Consider the following 25,488-nt stretch of genomic DNA (forward strand, 5'->3'; position numbering starts at 1 on the left):
TCGACTTTTTATACTTTTTGTTTATTTCATGGTTCTTTGTAATCCATTGTGATTCCAAAGGGTCAGTTGCACAGCATAGTGCAAACCCAATCAAAAATCAACGATGATAAAATATAAGAAAAAATCTCACTCACCTTTAAACAGAACTGATGTTGTCACATTTAGGCTAACTATGATTCATAACCGTTATTTAACATTGATGTATTTACTTATATTTCATTCTCATTTACAAAATACACAAAATCAAAGACAACATACAGCATTGTTCATTTACACTTCTTTTTTATATATATTTTTTTATATTCATGGTTCCACAAACGGTTTCTATACTTACAAACAATCAACTACAGTTTCTACAGCACAGTATAATGACAAAGGTGATAAATTCTTTGTTACATTTAATTAATGGCATTGCAATCTTATTGACAAAAGCCTCAAGACTTAGGGTTGTTTTAGAGAGTACACAAGGTGGTTAGCTGTTAAGTCCTGTGTCATTATTAAGCCAACACACGCATTTTAGTGGACAAGGCCAGCATATAGTAGTGTTCTCCAATTCCCAATAGCTCAAAGAAGAGAATAAGAAACAAATACCCAAACACTTATTGCTTTGTTAACTTCTTGCACTCACGACTGACTGTTGCACAGGCAAGTTAATTATACAAAAAACCCTGTAACATAAGCTAAGATATGTATCTACGAGAGACATTTTTAACTTGGCGGGAGCCTGAACTGAGTCACTGAGAAAGGTTAGCGCTTAAACAGCATCCAATGTTGAACAAATACAACAGTTATCTTGACATCGTTGCTCTTAAATTGTAGGGATGATACGGGACAACATACAGAGGATAGGACTTCTGACTCTTACCCTTTACAATTTGCATTTAATGTGCGTTTATATACTATCAATGTGCTTTAAGGAGGGAATTTGGGCAAATGTTTTTACTTGTTGGCCATTATGGCTTCGGTAGCCATCATTTTTGAAAAGCAGATCACCTACCATGATACTTCAAGTTATTTGAGTTTTTTTACATTTTACTGCAGTACGTTTCCAGGGGTCCAAATGTTTGAAGAGCAATCTTATTAGTTACATTATAAGTATTTTTATTTACATATATTTATATCTATAACAGAGAATTGATGGTATAATGTGTAAACTCAGGCCATAGAAAATATTTGGCAATAATTAAGAGAGGAGATACTCATGGCATACTCATGTGAAATGTGTGATCAGTGTAAGATAAGGGAGTGAAATGTAAGGGGCATGTTGTCAAAGCTCGAAGCACTTCATGTTCACAACTGCACTTATGTTCACAATCTTATCATCTGGTAGGTTTTGGTCTTTGTGCTCTTGCTAAACGCTAACCTTGTTCTTCATTAAATCTCTAGCAAGGCTGCATTAGATTGTGTCTTAAAGATCTTGAGGCATTTACAATTGTGCATGTACGAGAATGTACATTTAGTGCAATGGGTTGTCTATTTACTCAACTGTCTTGCATCTACGTATGGCTGCTATCCTACAAAATGGCAGTTTGGAAACGTTTTATTTGTTGTTAATCTAATTTGTTAATGATTATTTTTTCTTACACCATGCAATTGTGAACATATCATCAGTGCTTTTTGTAAATCAGGGGAATATGGCAATTGTTGCCAACACTTTGTGCTGTTACCAATGTGGGATGTATGACAATCAGCCCTTGGCAGTGAGTTCTCTATGGTGAATCTCATGTTATATCAAGCTACATCTGTATAATAAAGCACAAGTAAACACAGGGTCCCAGTGCACTCCAAATCCATACCCTCAGCAGCCCAAAAATAATTTTCAACTGCAGTTAACCTTTACTGTTTAACATGTTTTGTGCCCCAAGGAACTCCCAAATTAGGGAAATTTAAAACACAACAATTCTGCTGCATGTTGCCTTTCTTTTTAAACTTTTGGAGCAATATTTTACAACAATTGAAATACTATCTTTCAGCCAGTCTTATTAGAAAAACAGGTTAAGTCCAGCATGTTATCACACCATGATCAGTTATCCTTATAAGACAGCAACCCCACACAATTGTACAAATCAGAATAGTGTTTGTGAAACATGAAAGGGTAGAAGACAACAAATTAAATAAAATCTCAATATTGCACATACGTTCAATATTGCACTAAAAAGCACGCTCACATTTATACAAACATTCAGTTCACACAAACAATTACATTATAGTTTATCTGTTGTTTCTTACACACCTGCACTGAAACCATCAGAACTTAAAGTGAAGCCATTTTGTGTTTTTTCTCCCTTGACATTACCTGTGGTTTTTCCCACTGATTTAAGGTAATAAATAAATATTTAATTTTTAAGAACTTCCTATGGAGTGTGCTCTGGAAAGAATTTGATAAGTGGTTATAAACCTTTATATTACTGCTACCAACAAATAAAATATATGACCCCGACTTAAACCGGACTGACCAGTGAGCAAATGCAACTTGTCCTTATTAGTGCCCTTTACATGATGTACTCTCAATTTTCATAAATGTGCATACGTACTTTGTGACATGCATAACACCCCCAAAAACATAGGCCTATATTATAAGACACAAACATAACGTAAGCCTGGAAGGACTGGTACTCAAAAGGCATTTCTTACAAGGGATATACAGTGTGATTGAATGTGAGATTCTGAACATTTTCATCAAGTCAAGAAAATGTTCTGGACATTCACACTGGCAAATGGTTGTGCTTTAAATGTACATTTTGAAAAACAACATAATTATGTGATGAAATCATGACAGCACTCCATTTTAACCTGGCATGGAAAACATATCCATCAACTGATTTAATTGATCTCATGATTGTTTGAAGGTGATAAGAAACAATGTTTTAAAGGGAAAAAAGAGGCTTGATTTTTCTCTTTGTCACATTCTGACAACAAAAACAAACCTGGAATGTTCTATAATCTATCAAATGGCAGTAAGTCTGTACACCAACACAAAAAACCTCTAGAGATCAAAAAAAGAGGACAGGTTTTTGTTTTTAGAGCAAGCCAAGAACTTTGTCTTGGTTTTACCCTGCAAAGTCAAAAATGCTTCAAATCAAGGCATTTTTGATGTCCAACAATGGCAAAGTAGTCAAGACTTGACAAGTAAGTTGAATGGAGGTGACTACAGAGAACTCTGTAACAATGGCTAGTGGTCAGTCTATTTGCATGGCTCATTATCAAGAACCCCCATCCCCTGACCTCCAACCCCAGGTGTGAGTACTTATATTTGGGGGGTGGGGTATATCTAAATAAAATATAATAATCCAGTGAAAATAGATGTCATGCTCTCACTGAACAAGTTATTATTACTTTTGCCATGGCACCAATTATGAGCAATATGGCCTCAACATTTATTGGACCAATCTAATGATTTCTCACGTCTTTACTATCAAATAAAACCAAATCCTAAATATTTACAGCAGATCAGCATCGCTCTTTTGCATTGTGTTATGTGTACAAACTTTATTCTATCATTTGGAGGGGTTAGAGAGAAGGATTTAGAGGGCTCTCGAGCTGTTCATTCACAGTGTTGTGAAAACTATTCTGCCCCCCCTCTGGGAAAGTTGAAGCGCCACACTATTGCAGCACCTGACCTCGCGTCTCCGGTAGTTTGAGGGCCAGAAAACTTCCCGCCGCCAGCGCCCCCGAGGCAAAGAGGATGGGCACTGCCTTGGTGATACCAACGAACGAAGTGAAGATGCTTATCCCTAAAACAGCCGCTAATTTACAGAGGGCGTTGAGGAATCCAAACGCTGTACATCTGAGAAAACAAAGGAGGCAGGTTACAGTCTGTTGTTTAATGATATAGTGAAAAGGGACAGTTCGACACGTTTTATTACAATCCTAGAATACTAGAGTGTTTAGTGGTAGTAGTTAGAGTAGTGGGTAGTGAGTTGCAGTTATGTAAAATGTATATATTTTTTACGTATTATTTTGGCACACTGAGCAACACAACTAGTTTCAATATATTGGAGGATGGCAAATGTTTCTACAGCCAATAGATATGTTTCACAAGAAAACAATCTAGTGTGAAAAATAGCACGAAAAGTGAAGAGAAATATTGTGAATTTGTAGGGAATTTCCCTTCAACGAGATAAAAAACATCTGAAGAAAAAAGCAGGCAAATTACGGAATAAGGGAAAGTGTATTTTTACCCTGTATGTCAAATAGAGAAATAATAGCTTAAGTCTAAATCTAACAGTCTAGTGTTATTTGCACTACCACTTTATTCACTATAAAGGCGGTATGGACTGTATATAACCACAAGGTGGAGCTACATCTTCTAAAATAAAAACTAAAAAGCTGTCCCCTCTGACTACAGGGGGAACAAAAGCTACATCTTATTGCATTGGTAAAATGCTTCAATTGTGTTCCACACTATACACATGTTTTCTTATACATTATGTTGCATCAGGGTTGCATTGCACTGAGAACACATCATACTAAAGCCATTATTAGGTGGCAACAAGACAGAAAAGTGCTTCACATCTCATGCCCCACCAATGGTTTCACCCCACAATGTCAGCCATCCCTTCAAGCCAACCAATCATTGCAGGGCAACTCGTCTGACATCATTAAACGCGTCATTCAGCACGGCTGATCGTGTCTTTGTGGTGTCAAGGAGATTTCAGGGCATGCCTAAATTGCCTACCTCTTGTCAGAGGGGTAGAGTTCGACAGTCAGCACATCCAACGCATTCCAGGAAGCAATGCTGATTCCTCCGAACAGGCACAGCAGAGCAATCATGGCTGATTCGCTGTTGCCAAAGGATAGGAAGAAACAGCTGATGCAAGAGATCACACTGGAGCCCGCTGGAGGTAGACAAAAGGGAGAAAAAGAAAGGTGGACGGAAAGAGTGTATTAATATAAACTAAGGGAAATCCTGCTTTGCCTATCAACTGAATATTTGTAAAAGTGTACCTTTTGAAGATTACTCATAAATAAAATCATCTGCAAAGGCATTGAAGTCTCTGCTACAACTACGAAGGCCTTATTTCAGATCTTGTTGGAATTTATTCAAAATCATTGAACTGTATATTTATTTGTTTGTTTCTTTTTTCAATTTAACAATTGTTATACTTCACTGTAGCCTATTTATTGTTTAAATGATTGTGCCTACTCCATAGCATGTTTATCATCATGTGATTTAACTTTTATTCATCATACATTGTTATCATGCAATTTAATATGTTTTTTGAATCTTCAAGTATTCATCAACAAGTCAAGCTAACACACAAATTGATACACATTTCTTTTCTTGGATACACAAGATGCTGAGTAATGTGGCCAGGCGATCCTATTACCTAGCATCCTCAGCCGTCCGATCTTGTCCATGAGCAGCGCGGAGACGATGTTGCCTGGCAACACAGCCAAAGTGCCCAGGAAACTGACAAAGTAGACCATGTAGGCATTGTTCTCATCGCTCACGTCACTAAGCAGGCAGCCCTCTTTGTTGTGCAGGAAAGTGCTGTTGATGAGCTTGCTGTTGACCAACCTATACTTGAAGAGATCTGAGGAGAAAGAAGGTGGAGGGGATAAGGAGGAGAAAGGAACGGAGCAGAGTGGGGGGACGAATAGTTAACTTGTTGATAGGATGGGGGGGAAAAGATTAATGTTCTATAATGTAGGACATTTTAAATCCCTACCTGTGAAGGGTTTGAATGTGAAACACCTGCAGCTGGACAAAAACTGATAAATTCTAGCATGTACCATGGACAAGAATGGAGCAATTCTTGCCTGTGCCATGGATGGAAAATATCCAAGTATTTCTTGGGCTAAGTTCAACTGAGTTGACGATACTGCTCTAGCCTGAATTCAGACAGGTGCAGTTTCTTCAGTGTTCATGGAAGAGAAATCCACAATTGTTGTTTGCGCCATGCAAAAAGAACAAGCAATTCCTGCTTGTGCCCTGGAGGAAAACCAAACAAGTCTTGCCTGGGTGAAAATGACAACATTAGCAGCACTTGTTTGTGCCAGGGACACAACAGCTACTTTGATGATAACATAAGCAGCTGCAACTCTAGCTTTGGGAATTACTGTTTCTATTTCTTTTGACTCTGCTAACAGGCTGTGATGGCTCTGGGTCAAGAGCTTTTCAATCTCTCCGTTTAAATCGTCCGGATGTCTCCCTTTCTCTCGCACTAAGACCTTATCAAAGTAAAGCTAACGCACTGAATGCAAGTCTTCATTGTGTAGGCTTTGAAAACATATGATAACTGCTTTTTGGGAACAGTTTATATCCTTAAACATTATAATATAATTAGACTGTATAACGCACTACTGCTATTGGCTGTAAAAAGTGTATATTATGGTTTTCCTCCTTGGTTGGTCTGCCAATAGTTTCCTGCTGGGTTTCTGTGCAGAGTGTCACGCTGCACATTGTAAAGCATTCTCCAATTTCTAAAATTGGCAGAGACGTGACTAAGAGTGGACTAATCAAATGCAGCGTTAACGTTTGCAGTAAAGATAAACATGAACTAGATCTCCCAATGACTTAACTGTAACTTTATAAATTGTTCATTAAGCTGTGGCTGAGTACATTCAGACATACATGATGTAACACCTGCACATCTGCAGACATCATGTGGTTTGTTCCCATCATGCCACAGTGTGACAATAAGGTACACTATGGCAACTATCAGACAGCATTAAGTTCTGAGCAGGGAGCCCAAAGAGCGGTTGAACTTTAATAAGCAAACAAGTTTTTAATTACTATTCTAGTGAGGAGCCCCTGGACGGCACTGATAACAGCTGTGAGTGATTGCTTGACGTGTGTTAAGACTGCAAACAACAGCAAAGAGAGCAAGCCTAGCTGATATAGCTTGTGTTTGCATGTGTGAATACAGCAGCTGAGTCTATGGCTGACAGTGTCCTTTTTCTAAATTGTACAAAAGATACAGTCCATCCCCACTGGCTTTCTACATCTGACATCCTTTTTCTGTCATTAGAGTTCAGAAAAATCCATCTGACAGTTGGAGAAGGGAGGCAGCTCTGCAATTTTAAAGCAGAAGTAATGGAGGATTTGGCCTGGGTTGCTAGGAGATATCGCAGCTCTGCACTGCTGCATTTAGTGTAGTGCCAGTCAGCCAGTGGAGGGAAAAAAGACAGTAATTGAGCCATTTAGAGTTGGAGTAGATTTTGCTGCTCTTTCACACATCAAGGGAAGGAAAGGAACATACTGCATCTGCTAGAGCCAAATATTAAAAGATGTCAACGTCATCGTATTAATAGTAGCAAGACTAAATTAAATTGCAGTCAGTGGTGAAATAAGAAGGGTACTCAGGTACTAATATACTTTAGAAAAAGTAGTATAGTCAAATAATCAAAATTGACTTTTGTTTCAGCATCAAATCAGCAAGTACCAACATCAGCAAAATATACTTAAGGTACCAAATTACAGTGATCATTATGCAGATTGGCTCATTTAAGAATATTTTTTATCATATTTGTTTATGATCATTGATGAATTGATGTGCATTGCAATGCATTATCTACTTTTGTAGCTGGTAAAAAGTGGAGCATATTTAATATTACAAAAGGCCGTTCAATTAAATAGGATGGTTATGCAGGATAAATAAAAATCTACCTCTGAGATATAGTGGATATAATTTAGCAAAATGACAATCCACCCCGATCAACTTAGTGATTTCATTTATTGCAATTGTGGTGACTCTCTTTGTACCTAATTCCCAAACTCCGTCACCTCTCCCCGCAGAAAGCCGGTCTTCTGTTTTCCTCTCTTTGTTTGAAGTAGCTCTTTCTTTCTGCATGGCACTACACCCACACAGTATATCTTCCACTCATTTGTGCATCAGATAGGATTCCAATTATTTCTAAACTGTATGTTGTAGAAGGATTTACACGTTTGTTCATCATTTGTTGGATAAATAATACAATTTTAGATGCACCTTCACTTGTTTAGGTGTGAGTGATGCGAGTGTTAGTGTGAGTGTATCTTACCTGTGTTGTAGAAGAGGGTGGCAATGAAGGTGCAGTTTTTGAAGAAGGTGTTGCTGGAGGTGATGTCTTCAAAGTAACACTCCTCAAACAGCGAGTCTTCAAACACCATGGATCTCATTTTCAGGTTCATAAACCTGATGAAAATCGAGAAATTGAGGCAAGGAAACAACAAGTAGATGGAGCATGGAGTGAGGGATGATGGGAAACAAACGAGATTGAGAGTCTTTTTAAATTCAAATCACATGGAGAGTTCAGGTTGAAAAGGCAAGGTAAAAGAACACCTCAAAATGTGTTAAAAAACAATCAAGAAATCAAAGCAATGTTCAGAATAAAGCATATTGCTGTAGCCTCATTCATATTCTTATCTGGCTGGTTATCATCCAAGTTGGAGTTAATTCAACTGTAATACTATTGGAATAAAAGTTACCTGACTATCATGTAACCTAATTCAAAATGACTCTTTCCTCATTCCACAATTTCAACACAAATGAGAGAATTTAGCAAACTCACTTGTCGTTGAAGTACTCTCCTTGGCGGTGGACCTGGTTTTCCAGGGTGAAGTTAAAGGTGACATGTTCTACTTTCTCCTTGGCAAAAAACTTAGTGCGTGAGGCGTACTCCTGCTTCTGCAGGTACTTGATCATGTCGGGGAACCACACTGTCAGCCCGTAGTAGCTTCACGAGGAAAAGAGGGAGAGGGAGGAGGGCAGAGAGAAAATGAGAGCACTGCTGTCACAAGAAAAAACAACCTTACAGGGCTTTGAAAAAAGATGAAGCCTCTATTGTCACTGCATGCAAGGATATTCCCAGGAAAAGGACACACTCAATTACTAACTTTTATTGTTTCTTTTAAGGCTTTGGTTTTTGTGGTACTCATAAATGTGTACGATTTCTATTGTAATGCAGTATTTTTACAATGTGTTATTCCTAAAATACAGGAAATAAAAACTATGACAGTACATTTCTATCTTATTTGTTTTGCTTCTCTGTTGTTTATTATTTTATTCTAACCAATTAGGAGAGGAACTCTTGTGTACTAGCAGTATTGTAATGTAACCATGTGATTTGGTATGGAGGTAATGTTGGACAAATGAGAACTTCTTGTCTGCTAACACACAACAACGATATTACTTAAGCAGCAAATACATACATGTCACTGGGTAGTGTGTACTGTACTGTACATCTCAATGAGACCCACAACAATCTGTAGGGGTGAACAGGTCTTTAAGCTCATCTTACCTGAAGGACATAGAGAACCACACGGCCATCATCATGTAGGTGGTGCGTCGGTATTCAGGGGAGAAAACAGTCAGGAAATTAGACCACACCTGAGGGAAGACACGGAGAGAAACACAGTGAGAAAAAGTCATAATAATAGAAATGGTCCCCTTGTTCCAGATCCTTTTCAACGCTTAAAGCAAATAAAGTCACTGCAGCAAAAACTGAGAGATAAAAAAAGCGCTGTTAATAAATACGATGTTTAAAACGTTTAAAAATAATCCTAGTACAGTGTGTTACAGTTAATATTGCTAAATAGGAAAACAGTCAAATAAAAACCAAACTGTCACCTGATGGAAAAGTGAAGTGAGCTTAATCCTCCATTTCTCATGCCAGGCGGCACCGTCTCCCAGGGTCACCAGGTCATCCATCTGCTTCACTGTTTTGATGGTGGTCACCTGGAAGCAACAGCAGAACCTTTTCAATATAGCGAGATTTGACAAACATTTCTTGCATTAAATGGAACGATAGTCAGTCAGAGACCTTATAGATTAACATATCTTGCAGTCTGGTGTTATAAATGATGTAATTTACTTTGACTCTGCAAGTACAATAAGATATAAATCACAAAATCATTAGTTTTGGCATTTTTCAAATCTGCTCTCCCAAGTCACACTACCCCAACACAGAAAAAGGCTCCACTTAATAATAATCAGTCACCTGATCCGCCTAATTTCTCACCATGAACATTATGTTTTATTAAACAGAGATTATAATTATGCTCATTAGTGTGGTAAGAAGACGTAATAAAGCATTTGCTCCCCGTATTTCAGTTAAGCATTAATGTGAACGGTGTGGCTTGAAGCTTTAAGAGTAGCTTAAAGAAAATCGGTTTTAAATTCATTAATATGCAAATTTTATGCAGCAAAGACCTCGAAACCTGCTGCAGCCAGACCCACGTGCACTGTGTGAACACGTTTTCTCCTGCATACAGACAAAGGTGTAAAGCATTGAGTGTGACTTACAGAGAACACCCTCTCTGGGTATCCCTTGGCCCTCATGTTGGTGTCATGGACCTGCTTCAGAATCATCCACGCCTCGTCGTGTTTCCCATTCTGGTAGAGAAAAAAACAAGAACATTAACATGTTAGTAATCCCTCATGGTGTACTGTACTCCCCCTGGAAATTAGGGTTTTAAGGGGCCTTATTATGCTTATTTTCAGGATCATATTTGAATTTTTTGCCTCTACATTGACATGTTTATAATTTAATGTTCAAAGATTGATATTGAACCACAGTCATAAACATGGCTGAAGAGTAGTAGTCAATCTTCTGATCTAACTCCCGGCTAAAATGTTGCTTTGTCTCTAGTTTCCTTTTTTAATGTTTGTCAATATTTCAAATAAACTGAATAGAGACACAAACCTTCAGCAGTAATTTACGTTTCTTACAGTGCCTTGCTGTTTATCCTGCTCCAGCATGTATATATGCACATATTTATCTACTCAAAATATTCTGGAAAAGTGTGCAAGCAGCACTTTGTCTGCACCACAGCATCTTCCACTTTGCAAGTTTCCAGACGTTTCAGTTCTCAATATTGTTTATGCATTCATCAAGTGAAATTGTATTAAAATAACCTGCTAAACAAAGACTGAGTGTGGAGGGAGCTGACAGGCTTACCTCCAGGAAGAAGCGGGGGCTCTCGGGCATGGTGGTGAGGGCGGAGATGGCAGCCACGGAGGGGAAGGCACACACCAACACAAAGACTCGCCAGCTGTGGAACTGGTAGGCCGAGCCCATCTGGAAACTCCAGCCTAAAAGAGGGGAGTAAGAGAGGGGAGGTGTGAGAGGCAAGACTTGAATTGTGTGCACAGGAAACTTACTCTATTCCTACTGTAATGGTCTGGTCTGTGTATTTCCTTAATCTGCAAAAATTATTTGTTCTCAAAACCGTTACATGTGAGTATGTTAAATAAAATAATTACTCATTTCTACAAGGCATTATTGAGGACAACGAATGTGGCTGCAAGCTTTATTAACCTGAACGCTGACACATCTTATTTGAAACCTTTCTTAAAACCACTGAATTCTCTAGGTTTGATAACTGTTGTAAACATTTGAGATATAATATACACAACTAAACGAAATATATGACAAAGGTCTAGTCCTTTTGGGATATTTTAATGTGGTAATGTAACATGTTTTCATTTGACCTCAAAATCAAAATGAACTACAGTAGGCTGCTCTTGTTAATGTATTATTTTCCATTCTTTCTAATGTAAATGGCACTTCCACAGAAAATAGTTAAAATATCTTATCTAACTGACACATTTACTATCGGGCAGACATATTGCCTTGGACCTTGATTCCCTGCCTGTGATTCGTCTGTTTTTCTCACCGTAGTGTGGGATGATGGCCCAGGCCATGGCGGAGGCGTAGATACCCCCGATCATCCAGAACATGCAGAGCCAACTCAGATGCTCTCCTCGCTTTTCCTGGGCCAGGAACTCAGAGTAGTAGGAAAACACGATGGGGATGGAGCCGCCAATACTGTGGAGTGAAGAGAGAAGCAGGAATTAAAAAGGGGAAAACAATTAATAGAAGAGCAAGACAGGGGATCCATAGGGAGCAGAAACAAATAATAGGTGAGATAAGAGAGGAGAAATGCCGGCGAAGAAAAATTAATAAGAAAAGACAATCTTTCTTTAAACGGTTGCGAATATTGATAGAATATAAATACGGTCATTTTGCTATGAAAAAAGAGTGAAATCAAAAACAAAATAGGGAAGGAGGATGAAAAGGAAGTACATTAAACACAATACATTACAAAAGTGTGTTTTTTAAGATAACAGGGAGGACATTTAGCAGCCTTGTTGTTGAATAAGAATTAAGATTAAGCCTTAAAAAGGACCAATAATGGATGACTCCAATCAAAAGCACCAATTTCAGCCTCTATAGTCGGATTGGAAAGGATGCCAGGAATATGACTCAGAGCTCTGCAATCAAACAGGGGCAGAGATTTTTTATACCATGACTTCATTTAGAAAGAGGTTAAAGTTCAAAACCGCGCAAATGACAACACTATCCATAACCACCATGTTGTAATGGAAGCAATAGCCGAACTATCAAAGTTGACCACAAATGAAGAACAGGATGTGTTTGCCTATAGTGTCGTTCTTGAATTGCAAAGTTGCACACAAGCAAGACCAAGACTGATGGTGGATTTCCTAAAAACCAATATGAGTTTTGTATTTTTTATCTATCCTCTGACCACTTGTCAAATCAGCTGATGTGCCACAGTGGTGACACCTAACCGCAGCTCTGTGTGACTCATCTGCCTTCTTACCCCACACCAGAGGCCAGGCGGCAGAAGAGGAAGGAGACGTAACCCTGCATGAAGGACGAGAAGAAGGCAAACACGCTGTTGATGGAGAGGGAGATGAGCAGCGTCTGCCGTCTGCCAATCCGATCAGCAAGGCCGCCCCACACAAAGGCCCCGACCATCATCCCCAGGTACACAATCAGACCTGGAGGCAGGAAGAGGGAAAGAAAGAAATTGGGAGGAGATGGTGGATATGAATAGGAGGGTAATGGCAGGGGAGTGATAAGACAAGATAATGAGGAAGTGAAGAGACAAAGGGCATGATAATGAGTTATTATTCATCAGAAAACTCATTGGTATCCCTTCCACCCGCTGTCATTAGATTTCCACTGTCCAGTAAATTAGCTTTTTTGGCAGCCTAATTGGACAACTGATTTTGAATAGAGCACAAAACAGAGAGAAGTGCACCATAATAATCAGAAACAAGATAGGCTCATACACAATTGTGCTCGTACATGCTGCAGATCCTGGAGAACAACAACAGAAATATCTGAAAATCAAGTAAAATAGGTTAAAATAGTGGTCTCTATGATCCAGTTAGAAGTATTGATGCAGCATTTTGCACGACTTGAAGATGCAATCAACCAAGGCTTGTGATATGAGGTGCTAACCCACACACACACACACACACACACACACACACACACACACACACACACACACACACACACACACACACACACACACACACACACACACACACACACACACACACACACACACACACACACACACACACACACACACACACACACACACACACACACACACACACACACACACACACACACACACACACACACACACACACACACACCTCGCTTGAGATCCCTGCCTTATTGACATCCTGTCAACAGTCTCCATACTCCCTGAGCCTGCAGTGACACGAGTTATGGGGGAGATGCCACAGAATGAAAACAAGGACAGGGTCATTGTTTGCTGCCTGGCCTTGACATCTGCGTTCAAATTGTCACCCCTCAGTTGTATGTATGTAAAAAGCTTGGAATACATGCTTTATTATCCTTTATTAAATAGGGCAACCAAACAACACAGCACACAGGCATCTACAGTATGTCCACTCAACCCTATGTCCAATACGCCATTCTGATTGGACAATTAACCAGGTAAGGAAATTGGAGTCGATTTTGTTGATTTTTAGATCAATTTAACAACTTGCACCAGTGAAATTCTACAACCTCATGACTGTAGGCATTCAATTGGCAATTGATAAGGTCCATTTGTTCTAAAGCTTTCAACCTTCTCAACTGATTGTAGATTGTTTTTTCAACTGTTGTTTTCGAAGGTCTACAATTAACAGAGGAGCTTCATTTTGAAGGCAACATGGATGTTAGTATCACTTGTAAAACCAAAAGTGAACATCCGTCAGTTAATTACATGAAAACATACCAAGTTATATTTGTCAAGCATGATGTTTTACAAAATCTGATGAATTTTTTATCTTTCCTTTGCAATATTAACTAGTTTTGTGGCGTTTTCTTTTTCAAAATGTTGCAAAAAAAAGTCATAATCACAAGAAAAAAGCCATACATTTAAATTCCATAAAGGTATTTAAATACATATCTCAGCTTACTGGTGCATTCAAATCAATCTTTTAAGCAAACTCTCGTCAAACAAGCAACAAGCAGCAGGGAACGACAGATTTGCAGTCGTACTAATAGGGTAATTATTGTACATCCAACAACGCTGGGTCACACAATCAGATCCTGTAACATTTGTTGTTTCAGGACTGAGATATGCCTCACTCTACATGTGAAAGCTTATTTGGTTGTTGTGACCAGCTTCCTGTAGCTTGTTCTTTCTTAAGGCACAACTTGTGTATCCTAACCCTAACCCTTATCACACAACAGCCGATAGGGTTTGCTGCAAAATACACAGAATCAAGCCTGGCTTCACAGTGCTAAATGGTGTGAATGAACCAGATGGATAACCCATTAAGGGTTGTGTAATGTAAGCAAAAATACATAAGAAGACGCCCACATGAGCTTTTAACTGATCTGTTTGGTCAGCTAAGATCATCTATCACACAGTCTAACAAGCTTACTGCTGGGAGGATCAAGTCGGACAAAGTCTTTTGCTAGAATTATAATATTAAAGGGAGAGAAAGCTTAGTTTAGAACTGCAGAAAGATATTCCTGATTCAGGATAATATGAAGAGGGGTTTCCTTTTATTATGAAAAGACCTTTGATGCATTGATAGCAGTGTGTTGTGACTCATTCCCTCCATCTGTCTGCATGCCTATTTCTGTGTAAACACTGCATAGGTAAATTGGGGAAGAAGGTGACTTTCAGTCTCCTGTTAGATTGAATGCAGAGGATTCTTTGTGTGCATGTTTCTAAGGAACAACGTAGAAATTGGCCTGTGTGTTTTGCTGAGAATTTGTGTCATTATTCCCATGTTTTGAGGTTTTGTTTACTTCTATTCTGTCTGTACAGTACGTGGGTGGTGTGTGTGTGTGTGTGTGTGTGTGTGTGTGTGTGTGTGTGTGTGTGTGTGTGTGTGTGTGTGTGTGTGTGTGTGTGTGTGTGTGTGTGCTTATTTGCATGTTTTTGCCTGGCAGGGCCGAGAGACCACTGTGAGCTGTTTCTCCTGAAAATGCAGCTCAGAGAGGCAACAAGAACTCAACAGCCGTCGCCGCAATGCAGCAGCTTCGAGGTAGAAGGACAGACAGACGGGAAGACACAAACAGTGAATATGACAGGACATGCAATCAATTCTCAAAGTCTCAGGGTCTGTGCTGATCTTTCACCCTTATCAACACTCGATGGATCAATATCTGCCCTCTCTACCCCCTCTGTAGTCACATCAAGTCTGCCTATCTCTGTGACTTGTAAGCAGCTGCATTTGACACTATTTTAAAAAAATTCCAATGTCGGCAATGAGGCTAAATAATTGATTGGAAGTTGTAGCAAAAATGACTTAAACATTGAGTTTTCAACTGTTGCTGAGTGGATTATGGTGTTTTGAGTAGAGGATAAGATAGCCAAAGAAGCATAGATGTCCTATCTTTATAACCTCGTTCTAGAAGCAAAAATAAATGACCAACAAAATGAACATTCATTTCATGTTGTAACTGCTTAATGTGTGAATAAGCAACTGTTCACATCTGCTACAGTACTCTGAAATATCGAGCAGCTAATTTCTCTGAGAGCACAGTATATTTGGCATTTTCAATTTTGAAAAAACAGCAACAAGGAGTTTCAAAAGCCAAAACAAGGTTTGATACGATCACTATTCTCATCAGTTCTCTGCATTTTTAAAACATATTGTATCATGTTTTATTCATTCAACAATTCCAACCTTAGATCATGTAAATCATTCTTTTATCCAATGCTCTTTAAGCCCCTGAGGTTTGTCTGTATTTCTTATTTTTTTACAATGACTTCCAGTCGATAATTAAACTTTTGTTCTGTCTTTTTCAATAACTCACATGATATGCAATACAAATATATATATATATATATATATATAAATAAAAGGAAATCAGAGGAGCTGGGAACAATGAGAAGTATTCAGGAGAGATGGGTTGAGGAGTGATAGCACAGGAGAGAAGAGAAGCAGAAGTCTTTAGACAGCTGAGCACCTCATCACTCTGGAGAGGAAGTGGGGGGAAGGGAGTATAAAGAGTGAAGGAGAGAGAGAGAGCAGGGGGGAAAAGAGAAAGAGGAAGAGGAGGAGGAGGAGGAGGAAGTGGCCGGTCTGCGCGGTGACAGAGCTCCCAAAGGCTCCAGGGTAGTGTGTGTGTGCATGAACATGGAAAGAAGAGCGTGTGCCACTGGAGGGTTGTGTGTCTGTGTACACAAGTTAGGGAGGGGGCAGGGCAAGTGGGGGGGCACTATTAATAGCCGGTTTTCCCTTTCTGCCTGAGTGCACAGGGCGTTTTGAATGAGCCGGGGGCCGAGGCTCTTCAGCACCAGAGGAGGATGCAGTCCCTCATCAGTTGACGTGGCCAGTCAGCCATTGCACTCCCCACTGCTAACCAGTGAAAGCTGAAATACATTACTTTTAATTGCTTTACAGCAGCAGCCTCACCCTTTGACAGTGAGTGCTTAATGTGGGATGTGAATTCAAATTTCATAACAAACCAAAACAACTTCAAATGGTGGAAACATCTTTTGAAACTAACTGCATACCTAGAGTGCCGTTTTGCACAAGGAGTACTCCAGCAAGGTTTAGCTTGTTTGACTCAAAAATGCACCAGCGCTAACAACGATCTGGCTTATTTAATACCTGTAATGTACCTCTTTGTTTCTTGCTTTTTTGAGTTTGTATCTTCATGGTTTATCGCTAATATTGTAAGTCAAGTTGGATAAAAACAACAGCTAAATGAGATTCAGTTTAATAAAACATAGTGGAGCAACACTCAGTTGTTTCATACTCATTGTAAAGACAGAATCTGTGCTTTGTGTGTAATTTAATGCATCTATTATAGAGGTAGAATAATTTCAATCAAACACATTCTTATTTTTTCCTCTGACAGCATCTCCAACAGGTGCCAATGTATAAAACAGACACAGGTTGTCCTTCACTCACATTCACATCCTGTCTATCTCCGTTTATAATTTGGTTTTATGGGGCCATATGTACATAATGGCATATTAGGGCCATTCAAGGTAATAAATGCCACTGACTTAAGACAGGTTTAACATTCAAAGAGAAACCTCAACATTTCCCAGAATAAAGTTGGACATTTATTGAAAGACAATAAAAAGAATCTCCTACTTTGCGTCTGTGTGTATTCAAAGATGTCTTCAACTTATAGGTAACATTGTTATATGTTTCATTTTCCACCAACCCAAAAATATTGGGTATACAGTATAGGGGGCACATGTATTTTTATACGTACACATACAGTCGTAGAATAAATTAAAAGACCACTCCAATTTTTTCTTAAATCTTTATCTCTACATGTATGGCAGACATTCCAGTGTGTGTTGAATTCCAACACAGAGAAAAATTGCCAGTAGTTCATAGAATACAATAATACATTTAAAAAACAATTTAACTCAAAGATAAATAAAAACAATAAAACAAGAGAAACTGGTAATGCTGAAGTGGTCTCTTTTTTTTCCCGGGGCTGTATATTTATTTAGAAAGCAATGTAAGAGCTGCTGCATGTAATAAACCCCCACTTTTTTTTTTCCAATGATGGCAAACCAACAACACTGCAGCTGCAACCTCTGCAGCTTCCCAACAAGGACGAATCAATGACAACTCCTCTGTGCTTCTCTGCTGCTGTGAAAGTGTCTCCTCTAGCTCATCACTGTGCAAAAACGCTGCACCACAGGCATCACTGCTGCCATTTCAGAGCCTCACTCTGCCTGTACTGATTTCCATTTCCATATTTCTGCGCTGGTGGAAACATAAAATGAATATGGGATCGAGGATATGTACTAACAATGTATCTAACAAAGAAACTAGCAGTGATGTGTTCCCTCTGAATCTTTCTCTCTGGGTGTATCTGAAATCTTTCTGCTGCAAGGGAGTTAATATTCTGCAGGCGATTACCCCTCACACATGTGCAGGCGCTTTCTGTCACACACAATACATGATTGGCTGGCACTGTGAAGGCAGAAGAAGAAGCTGTTTTGACCGTGTGTAGAAGAAGAGGGTGAGGACGGGGGTTGGGGGAGAGGACACTAGGAAACATGGGATGCAGAGAGGCATGAGCAAAGGAGGCTCTCTAGCATGAGTCAGGCTTGTTGCGTAACAGGAAGAGGGGATGGAATCATTGACAGTCGAGAGAGATTGAAATGTTAGAAGCAACTCAGTGTATTTACTTAAAATAACGAAAGGTACATTTGAGTCTTTCCGTTTTATAGTGCTTAATTCTAACAACACTGTTTAATCTGGGGGCTACAGGAATATTTTCATTTGTGTTGTATTTATTTATTTGCTTCATGCATTGTTTCCTTTCTTAAAGGACATTTATTGCAAGACTTTTCAACAGTGCACTTGTTTATCATGCAGCTGCTTTTACTTTTTTGTACCCCGCCTCTGCAATGCAAAGACACACACATTAGGAGTATGATGACACACATCTTTATGTTGATCTATAGTACTAGACAGACTGACAGGTTGGTCACTGTAGATGTCAGCACTGCAAACCACACCTTGTGCTGTTCATTCACCATGGGAAAAATCACACAACCCAGTAGCGGATTAAAATGGAGGTCAAATGTACTGTGTGCATGCTTGTGTGTGCCTGTGTAGATCTGTGTGTGTATATCTGCGCGTACAGTGTTCTAATAGAGTGAACACTGCACAATAGTTACAAAGGCCAGACAGGATAACTGGAGCTAAAGCTACATGAACACGCACATATCTCACCTCACTGATGAATGCAAGAGCAGAAAATAAAGACTGTGCTCTGTATCAACAAATTCTTCCTAATCAAAGGGTTGAAGAAACCTTGTCTTCTTCTAAACCCCCTAAAATAATCATCAGTCTGGATTCCAAATACGTCTATAGACCAGGCAGTAACAGGGGTATAGGAGCATGTCAGATTCATGCATATAGGGCTCTCTGAACCACATTAACAACTAAAATCAAATTAATTCCAGACGTAAAATCTTTTACATCAAGAAATGAATCTATCACATGGTCTTTGTCTGTATGACATGTAGTGGGCAACATACTAAAACATTGAGCACATGTGCATTTTAGGAAACATAAACTGTGCCCACAATCACCTTTACAACCTGAACCACACACACACTCACTGAAGCGGAGAGGCGAGAGGCTGTGAGTTCGATTAAAATTCTGCCGCTGTTCAAGGGCTGCACGGGCAGTTGAATCTTAAATAGCTGTAGTGCTTCTGCCAACGAGGCTGAAGAAAACCAATTACTGGGGGATAAACTGCAAAGGTTCCCGCTAAGATAAGACAGAGATAAAATGTGAAGCGGTGGCATAAACTCCCAAAGGAGGCACTAAGATAAAAATAAACAGAGAAAGGGCACAGAAGACAGCAGATGAGTGGCTCAGTGGACAGAAACACAAGTTGTACTCTAAAGTTATCATGTGCTTATGACTATAACAGTGATACTCAAATTACGAGCGCTCCCCCGACCATTTATTTTATTTTATTTTAATATAAAAATTAAAGCTGGAATTAGCAGCCCATGGCCTGCCCTCCCTTTACATATGGCATCCCCTGTATCTCCCCATTCCACAGTCATGATTTTGATTGGTCCTAATTGCTAAACTAAAATGCAGTTGCAGCTAATAACTGCAGTTGAATATCTGATGTGTGAAGCACAATCCTTGAACTCAATTAAAATAATCTTGTTTAATAAATCAGTGTCTTAGAATAAATAATTTCCAAGACAGATGAGTTATGGGCAGTTGATTGTTTATTCATTTGATCTCATAAATACTATTTTCTGTTTGTTATCTGGCCCCTGTCCTCCTGTCATTTTGTAAAAGTGGCAAAACAGGTGGAGTATTGAATCCCTCCTGCTTCTCACGCCTTCTCCTTTTTAATTTTTTGTCTTAGTGTTATTATTTTTGGAATAAAGATATCTGGAAATCTTACCCAGCATGCCCTTGTTGGGCTCAGACAGACACATGTCCTTCTCTGCGCTGGGAAGCACGAAGCCGACCACAAAGATCTCCACGCCGTCCGCCATCAGCGCCAGCCCCAGCACGAAGTAGAGCGTCCACTGGAACTTCCCGTGGCCGCACTCCTGCAGGATGGCCTCGTACTGCTCGGCCAGCTCCTCCTGGTCTTTCCTCCTCTCGGCCTCATAGGCCGACATATCTCTGAACTGCCCTGCCTGGGCGGCCGCGACGCCATCCACACTGCCCGCCTTTCCCGAGTCGGCTCTGGGGATGCCCTGGTACTCCCCTTCGTAGATCTCATCGTCCTCATCGTGACCTTCAGTGGAGTCGCTGTGACCTTCATCGTCATTGGCGCGGCTGTCATTGCGATAGTATCCGTCGTCGTTGCTTGGCATACCGCCGTAGTCGTCATCATCATCTTCCTCCTCAAAGCGTTTATAGGAGCGCTTGGTGTATTCGTCGGCCATTTTGTCCGCGCCACGCCCCATCTTCTTGCCGACCTGTTTCTTGGCCACTTTGGCAATGTCCTTGGCGCCTCGGACAAAGTCTGAGCGGCCGTCTCTGTAACGCCCGTCGTCGTCCATCTTGGATGTGGAGGTGTTGGTCAGTTGCTGCTAGGAATGGGAGCTATCAGGAGCGGCCCAGGCACATGAGGTTGCAATGTGGATTTCTGTGTCTGATGAATTCAGCACCGCGGACAGCTCCCTGCTCCTGCACTGCTGCTGGGGGACTCTGGCCAGCCTGCGGATGGGTAATAAATCCTGTGGAAAAGCAAAGAAAAGGGTTTGTGTTAGTGTGATTGATCACATTGGCAGAGTAGCGCATGTGAGGCAGAAACATCCATTGTAAGCACCTTTTTCAACAATGTAGATCAGAGGCAATTTGCACTGAAGGACCATTGGCATTTATATTATCTAGCTCAGCACTAATGGTGGGAAAAAAGACATGACAGCTTTAAGGTGCTGACATGAATCTTGGAGCTCAGTGACCTATATTGACTGAACAGCTCTCTCCTCAGCGCAGCACTAATCGCTCTGTGGCATTTACATCGTGGCACACCACAGAGCCAACATATAATGGATCCATGCTGTGACACAGACATCTGTGAATAACAAGCATGGCTTCAATACTACATGGCGCAGTAAAGGTCAATGGATTGAGAAAGTGCTACTGCTGTTAGGCTGAACGTCCTGCTGAGTACACTTGTGTTAGGTTTGCACCAACACAATCCAGTTTACCAATAAGTCCAATACCGAATAACTCCAAGGGATTGGATTTCAGTGCTGGTCAACTCAAAGTTCTGTTTGACAAAGTTTAAATATAAAGAAGCAGCAATCAATCAAAGTGTATTAATATAGCTCAATATCACACATTTTACATTTGTCTCAGTGGACTTTACAGTGTACAGAATATAAATACGGAACCCTCTTTCCTTGGACCCTCACATTGGATTAGGAAAAACTTCCAAAGAAACACCACAGTTTACGGGGGAAATGGAAGAAACCTTGGGGAGAACAAGAAAGGAGGGATCCCTCCCCCAGGACGGACAGACGTGCAATAGATGGTGTTTGTAAATTAAAGAGATAATAAATTTACAACGTAGGTAGTCAAAATGATGGAAAATGCATTTGTCTATAAATAAGAAGACGACGAATCAGCAGTATTACATCACTGAGGCATGCCGTGATCTTGTGTTTCTTCTATAGGGTGAAATATGTATTCCACATCTTAAGCATGAGGTGTTTAAAGCTAGGTTGGTTAGCTTAAAGAGGGATGAAAAGAAGGAATTGGATTGGCGTCTGCAGATTATCAACATACACAACAACGGTAGAGCGCCCGCTTCTTGTGATTTGAATCTGTGACTTGAAGCTAATGTTCAATCATAACATTTATTGCTGTGAAGTAATTTATTACTGTATGGTTGTCAGAACAAACATCAGAAGGGACATTTTTGAAGTGTGTTTTAGTATTTGTCAGAAACAGATCAAAGCAATTAAACCTTTTTGACAGGAAACTAACAAACTAATGCATAAAATATAGAAGATCATTTTGTCACATACTATTCTTCTTGGTCCATTATGCACAAAATATCCTTTCTTCTACTCATCCATCATCATCCTCCCCCCTCATGCACTATCACACGTCCACCTCCATCACTCCTTTCAATTTCCTGCCTCCATTATCTTTGTACTCTTAAAGTTGAGAAGAGAAAAATAAAGAACAGCTGTCAACTGAATCTATCAGCGGGCCACCCTTATCTTTTCCATGACATTTCTGCCGCTGTGATGCTACCCAAGCTTTTCTAACTGAACAAGAATACAAAAGAAAAAGCTAAACAAACATCTTAACATGTGTGTTTCATGGATTGTAGTTTACTCATACTCAGAACCTCTTGGTTAATAAATCAGGCTAAATTGGCAGCTGGGTAGCTTAAAAATAATAGTGTTTTTGAGTTTTACTACAGTAAAGCTAAACATATCACAATTTGATAGCATATTAATATTACCTTACACTTCTTATAACATATACTATACAGATAAAATGCCCAAATCCAGAGAATATACCCTAACCCTAGTACTGTATGTATTACAGTATGAATTTCAACACCAAGTATTAACAATGTCTTAGAGTTTATGCAGCTTTATTTTTTTTAAAAAGGGCAAAACTTTCAGCCAGAAATACAGTATATTTTACCCTAAAAGATTCAACATGAGTGATGCTGTAACTTGAGCAGTGTTTTTAATCTGTGTAGTGGACCTGCAAGTGATCAGTCTTGCATGACCTGCAGAGGATACAGAATGGCCAAATACATTGCCCTTTGCTTGCGAGCTGTAAGCACAGCTGTTGTGTTCAATGATGCTTGTTGACATGTAAACAAATATCAAGCAAGAGTAGCCATCCACTATGTTTCGGATTCAATTACACACTGAATATTGAAGGGAGAAAACTAGCTTTACTTTAAAAGCATGTCTAGCATGTTTGTGCTCCTGAGACCCAGCAGAGATGATGTGCGCCCAGAGAGCGAAGTCTCTGCGGAAACGACTGCAGCTGTAGAAAACACAACAAGTCATTCTTGTATCTTCCCACAGTCTCTTTAAGAGAGCATCAGTATGGGGGGGAGAGACATGAGGTTCAGCCTGAGGGGGCTGGCAACACGCAACAACACAAACACTGGCTCAATGTACTGCAGAACAGCTTTTGAGCAAAGGTAACAGCACCACCAAACACTGTCTGCTGAAGTGCTACATCTGTTATGACTTTAAAGCAACAAAAAACATACTTATTTGGTATGTAATATTTCATGTCCCGTTATACACCCATTGTCACTGAAAGTTAATGAAGAAAAGATAAATTGCTTGTCTATAATTAATTTTTTAAGTCATCATTATTTCCTCCCGTTAATCTAAGAAACCCAGGCCCACCCGTACTTAGCCAAACACTATCAAGTAGCAGACAATAGGTGACAGAAATTACGCTAAACCTCTCATTTAAAAATATTTGAAAGTAAAATGGATGGCAATGCAGAGTTTAAAGTATACTCTCCCTCAGTCCACTGCAGTAATAACAGGGTGAAGAAGGTGTTGAAGGGGCAACATCCAGTTTTTTCTGAGTCACTCAATTACATTTTGGCAAACATAATGCCCCCAGTGCTTTGTATTTATTGCTGTCTGGATGTATAGGAAGCGATCAGGACGCTCTGCAGTGTAATGATCAATACATCAATGAGCCATGTAATTAGTATCTGGTACAATGGAAAGGCGTTGTTACATTACAGTGTCAATTGCCAAGTGCCAATTAATGGAAAAATCTTTATTATCGACGTTCCTGTTCATTGAAATCTACTATTTGAATAACTATTTGTGTATGATAACTTTGTTATGGCAAATTAAATGCAGCAGATGTTTTTCAGAAAAGGCTGAGGAGGGGAGCAGACAGGAGGGAGGAAACCTTTGAATGCTTCCCTTGTAGCCTCTCGGGGGGGGGGGGGTTGAACAGACACAGCCTGGAGGTCTGCTGGGACGAGTGAGTTTCTAAGAACATACTCGCTGAATGCATCTGAAACTGAAACTGAGGAAGGAGGGATGGAGTTTACTGTAGATCCCCTTCCTTATGATGTAAGGATGTGGACAGAATAATACAATAAATACACAAATTACAGAATAAACATCTACTCTTATATAGTTTTTAACAGTATATAATGCGTATTGATGACAGCCTTGACTTTAAGAAACCATCTCCTCTCATTCCTAACTTTCCTAGATGATGAAATAATATTTGATATACAATAAATCTGCTCCAAAAACGAGACAGTTTTTGAACTACCACACGGGCCAAAATGTGGTGTGCAACAGACAAGGTAAGGCTGGTTCATAGCCTAGCTGAACACCCTTGATCTCCCCACAGGCGTAAGATAAGAACCAGTACACCATACATCAGAACCACCACAGCACCATGTTCGATTGATGTTGATTTTATTACTTCAGGCAGGAAGAAAGTTTAAAGGTTGCTGAGCTGCATCATTGGGGGTCAAAACAGAAACACTTCAGGCTGAACTACAGGAACACCCAGGGCTGAATCAATCAACATGGTGTGCATCAGTGACTGGAGTATCAGTGGCAGTGCCTTTAGGTCAAGTCTTGTTATATTCCTCTCTAAATAGCTCTGTTCTATCCAAATACTATACAAAATATTTGTCAATTAATCATTTATATGGATTAACAGCCTCTCAAACATCCCTCAGGATCTGTATAGATTTGGACAGCAGTGTTGCTTTCAGGTTGAGCTCTAGTCGCACATAACTCAACAACATGTCCATTATTTTATCTGTTTATCTTTCATTCTGTGCTCGATTTAAGACCCAAAAAACGGCAGCTCCTTTTTTTTTTTTTTTTTACAGTTTCTCACTTGGACAGGCAAGCACATCACATCATCAGCAAATGTTGTGAAAAACATTTGGTGCTTTGTCACCAGCCTGGATCTCATCCCATCATTTGCTCATTTTAGTTTTCACTTGCATCTTTGTGTTAACAAATGTGGCATTTGTAATGGATTATGATGAATAAATGCTACATAGTCATACTAGTTGTTTTGTTTTAGTAGCTCAGCTTTGACTCACATGTCCAGCTGCTGTTAAGTCAGTCTGTTGTTTGGTTATTCAGTCCCCAAACAAATGTAAAAATATATATGCATGTTGCAACACACACATTTAGACCTGTGCAGTGAATTCGGGCAGATACTTTTCAGATATATATTTAGGACTTGACAAGTTCTTACTTTAATATTTGTTTTGTTCAAAGAACTGATTCATTTTTTCATCTATAAT

The 25,488-nt window shown here is 39.7% G+C and overlaps 1 protein-coding gene across 1 annotated transcript in view; it reads right to left on the reverse strand.

Moving 5' to 3' along the window:
• Positions 1-3: 3 nt before the first annotated feature.
• sv2a (synaptic vesicle glycoprotein 2A) overlaps positions 4-25,488 on the reverse strand; it is a 46,365-nt gene continuing 20,880 nt past the window's right edge. Inside the window, exons 2-13 of the mRNA XM_063880192.1 lie at positions 20,140-20,926; positions 12,551-12,731; positions 11,603-11,754; positions 10,885-11,018; positions 10,230-10,319; positions 9,555-9,662; positions 9,226-9,314; positions 8,497-8,661; positions 7,987-8,120; positions 5,331-5,537; positions 4,679-4,838; positions 4-3,787 (exon numbers count right to left, since the gene is read on the reverse strand). Coding sequence (XP_063736262.1) covers positions 3,604-3,787; positions 4,679-4,838; positions 5,331-5,537; positions 7,987-8,120; positions 8,497-8,661; positions 9,226-9,314; positions 9,555-9,662; positions 10,230-10,319; positions 10,885-11,018; positions 11,603-11,754; positions 12,551-12,731; positions 20,140-20,749 — 2,214 coding nt within the window. The 5' untranslated portion in view covers positions 20,750-20,926 and the 3' untranslated portion in view covers positions 4-3,603. The remainder of the gene's footprint in view (positions 3,788-4,678; positions 4,839-5,330; positions 5,538-7,986; positions 8,121-8,496; positions 8,662-9,225; positions 9,315-9,554; positions 9,663-10,229; positions 10,320-10,884; positions 11,019-11,602; positions 11,755-12,550; positions 12,732-20,139; positions 20,927-25,488) is intronic.

Source organism: Eleginops maclovinus, chromosome 3 (genome assembly GCF_036324505.1).
Source record: "Eleginops maclovinus isolate JMC-PN-2008 ecotype Puerto Natales chromosome 3, JC_Emac_rtc_rv5, whole genome shotgun sequence".
NCBI classification, from domain to species: domain Eukaryota; kingdom Metazoa; phylum Chordata; class Actinopteri; order Perciformes; family Eleginopidae; genus Eleginops; species Eleginops maclovinus.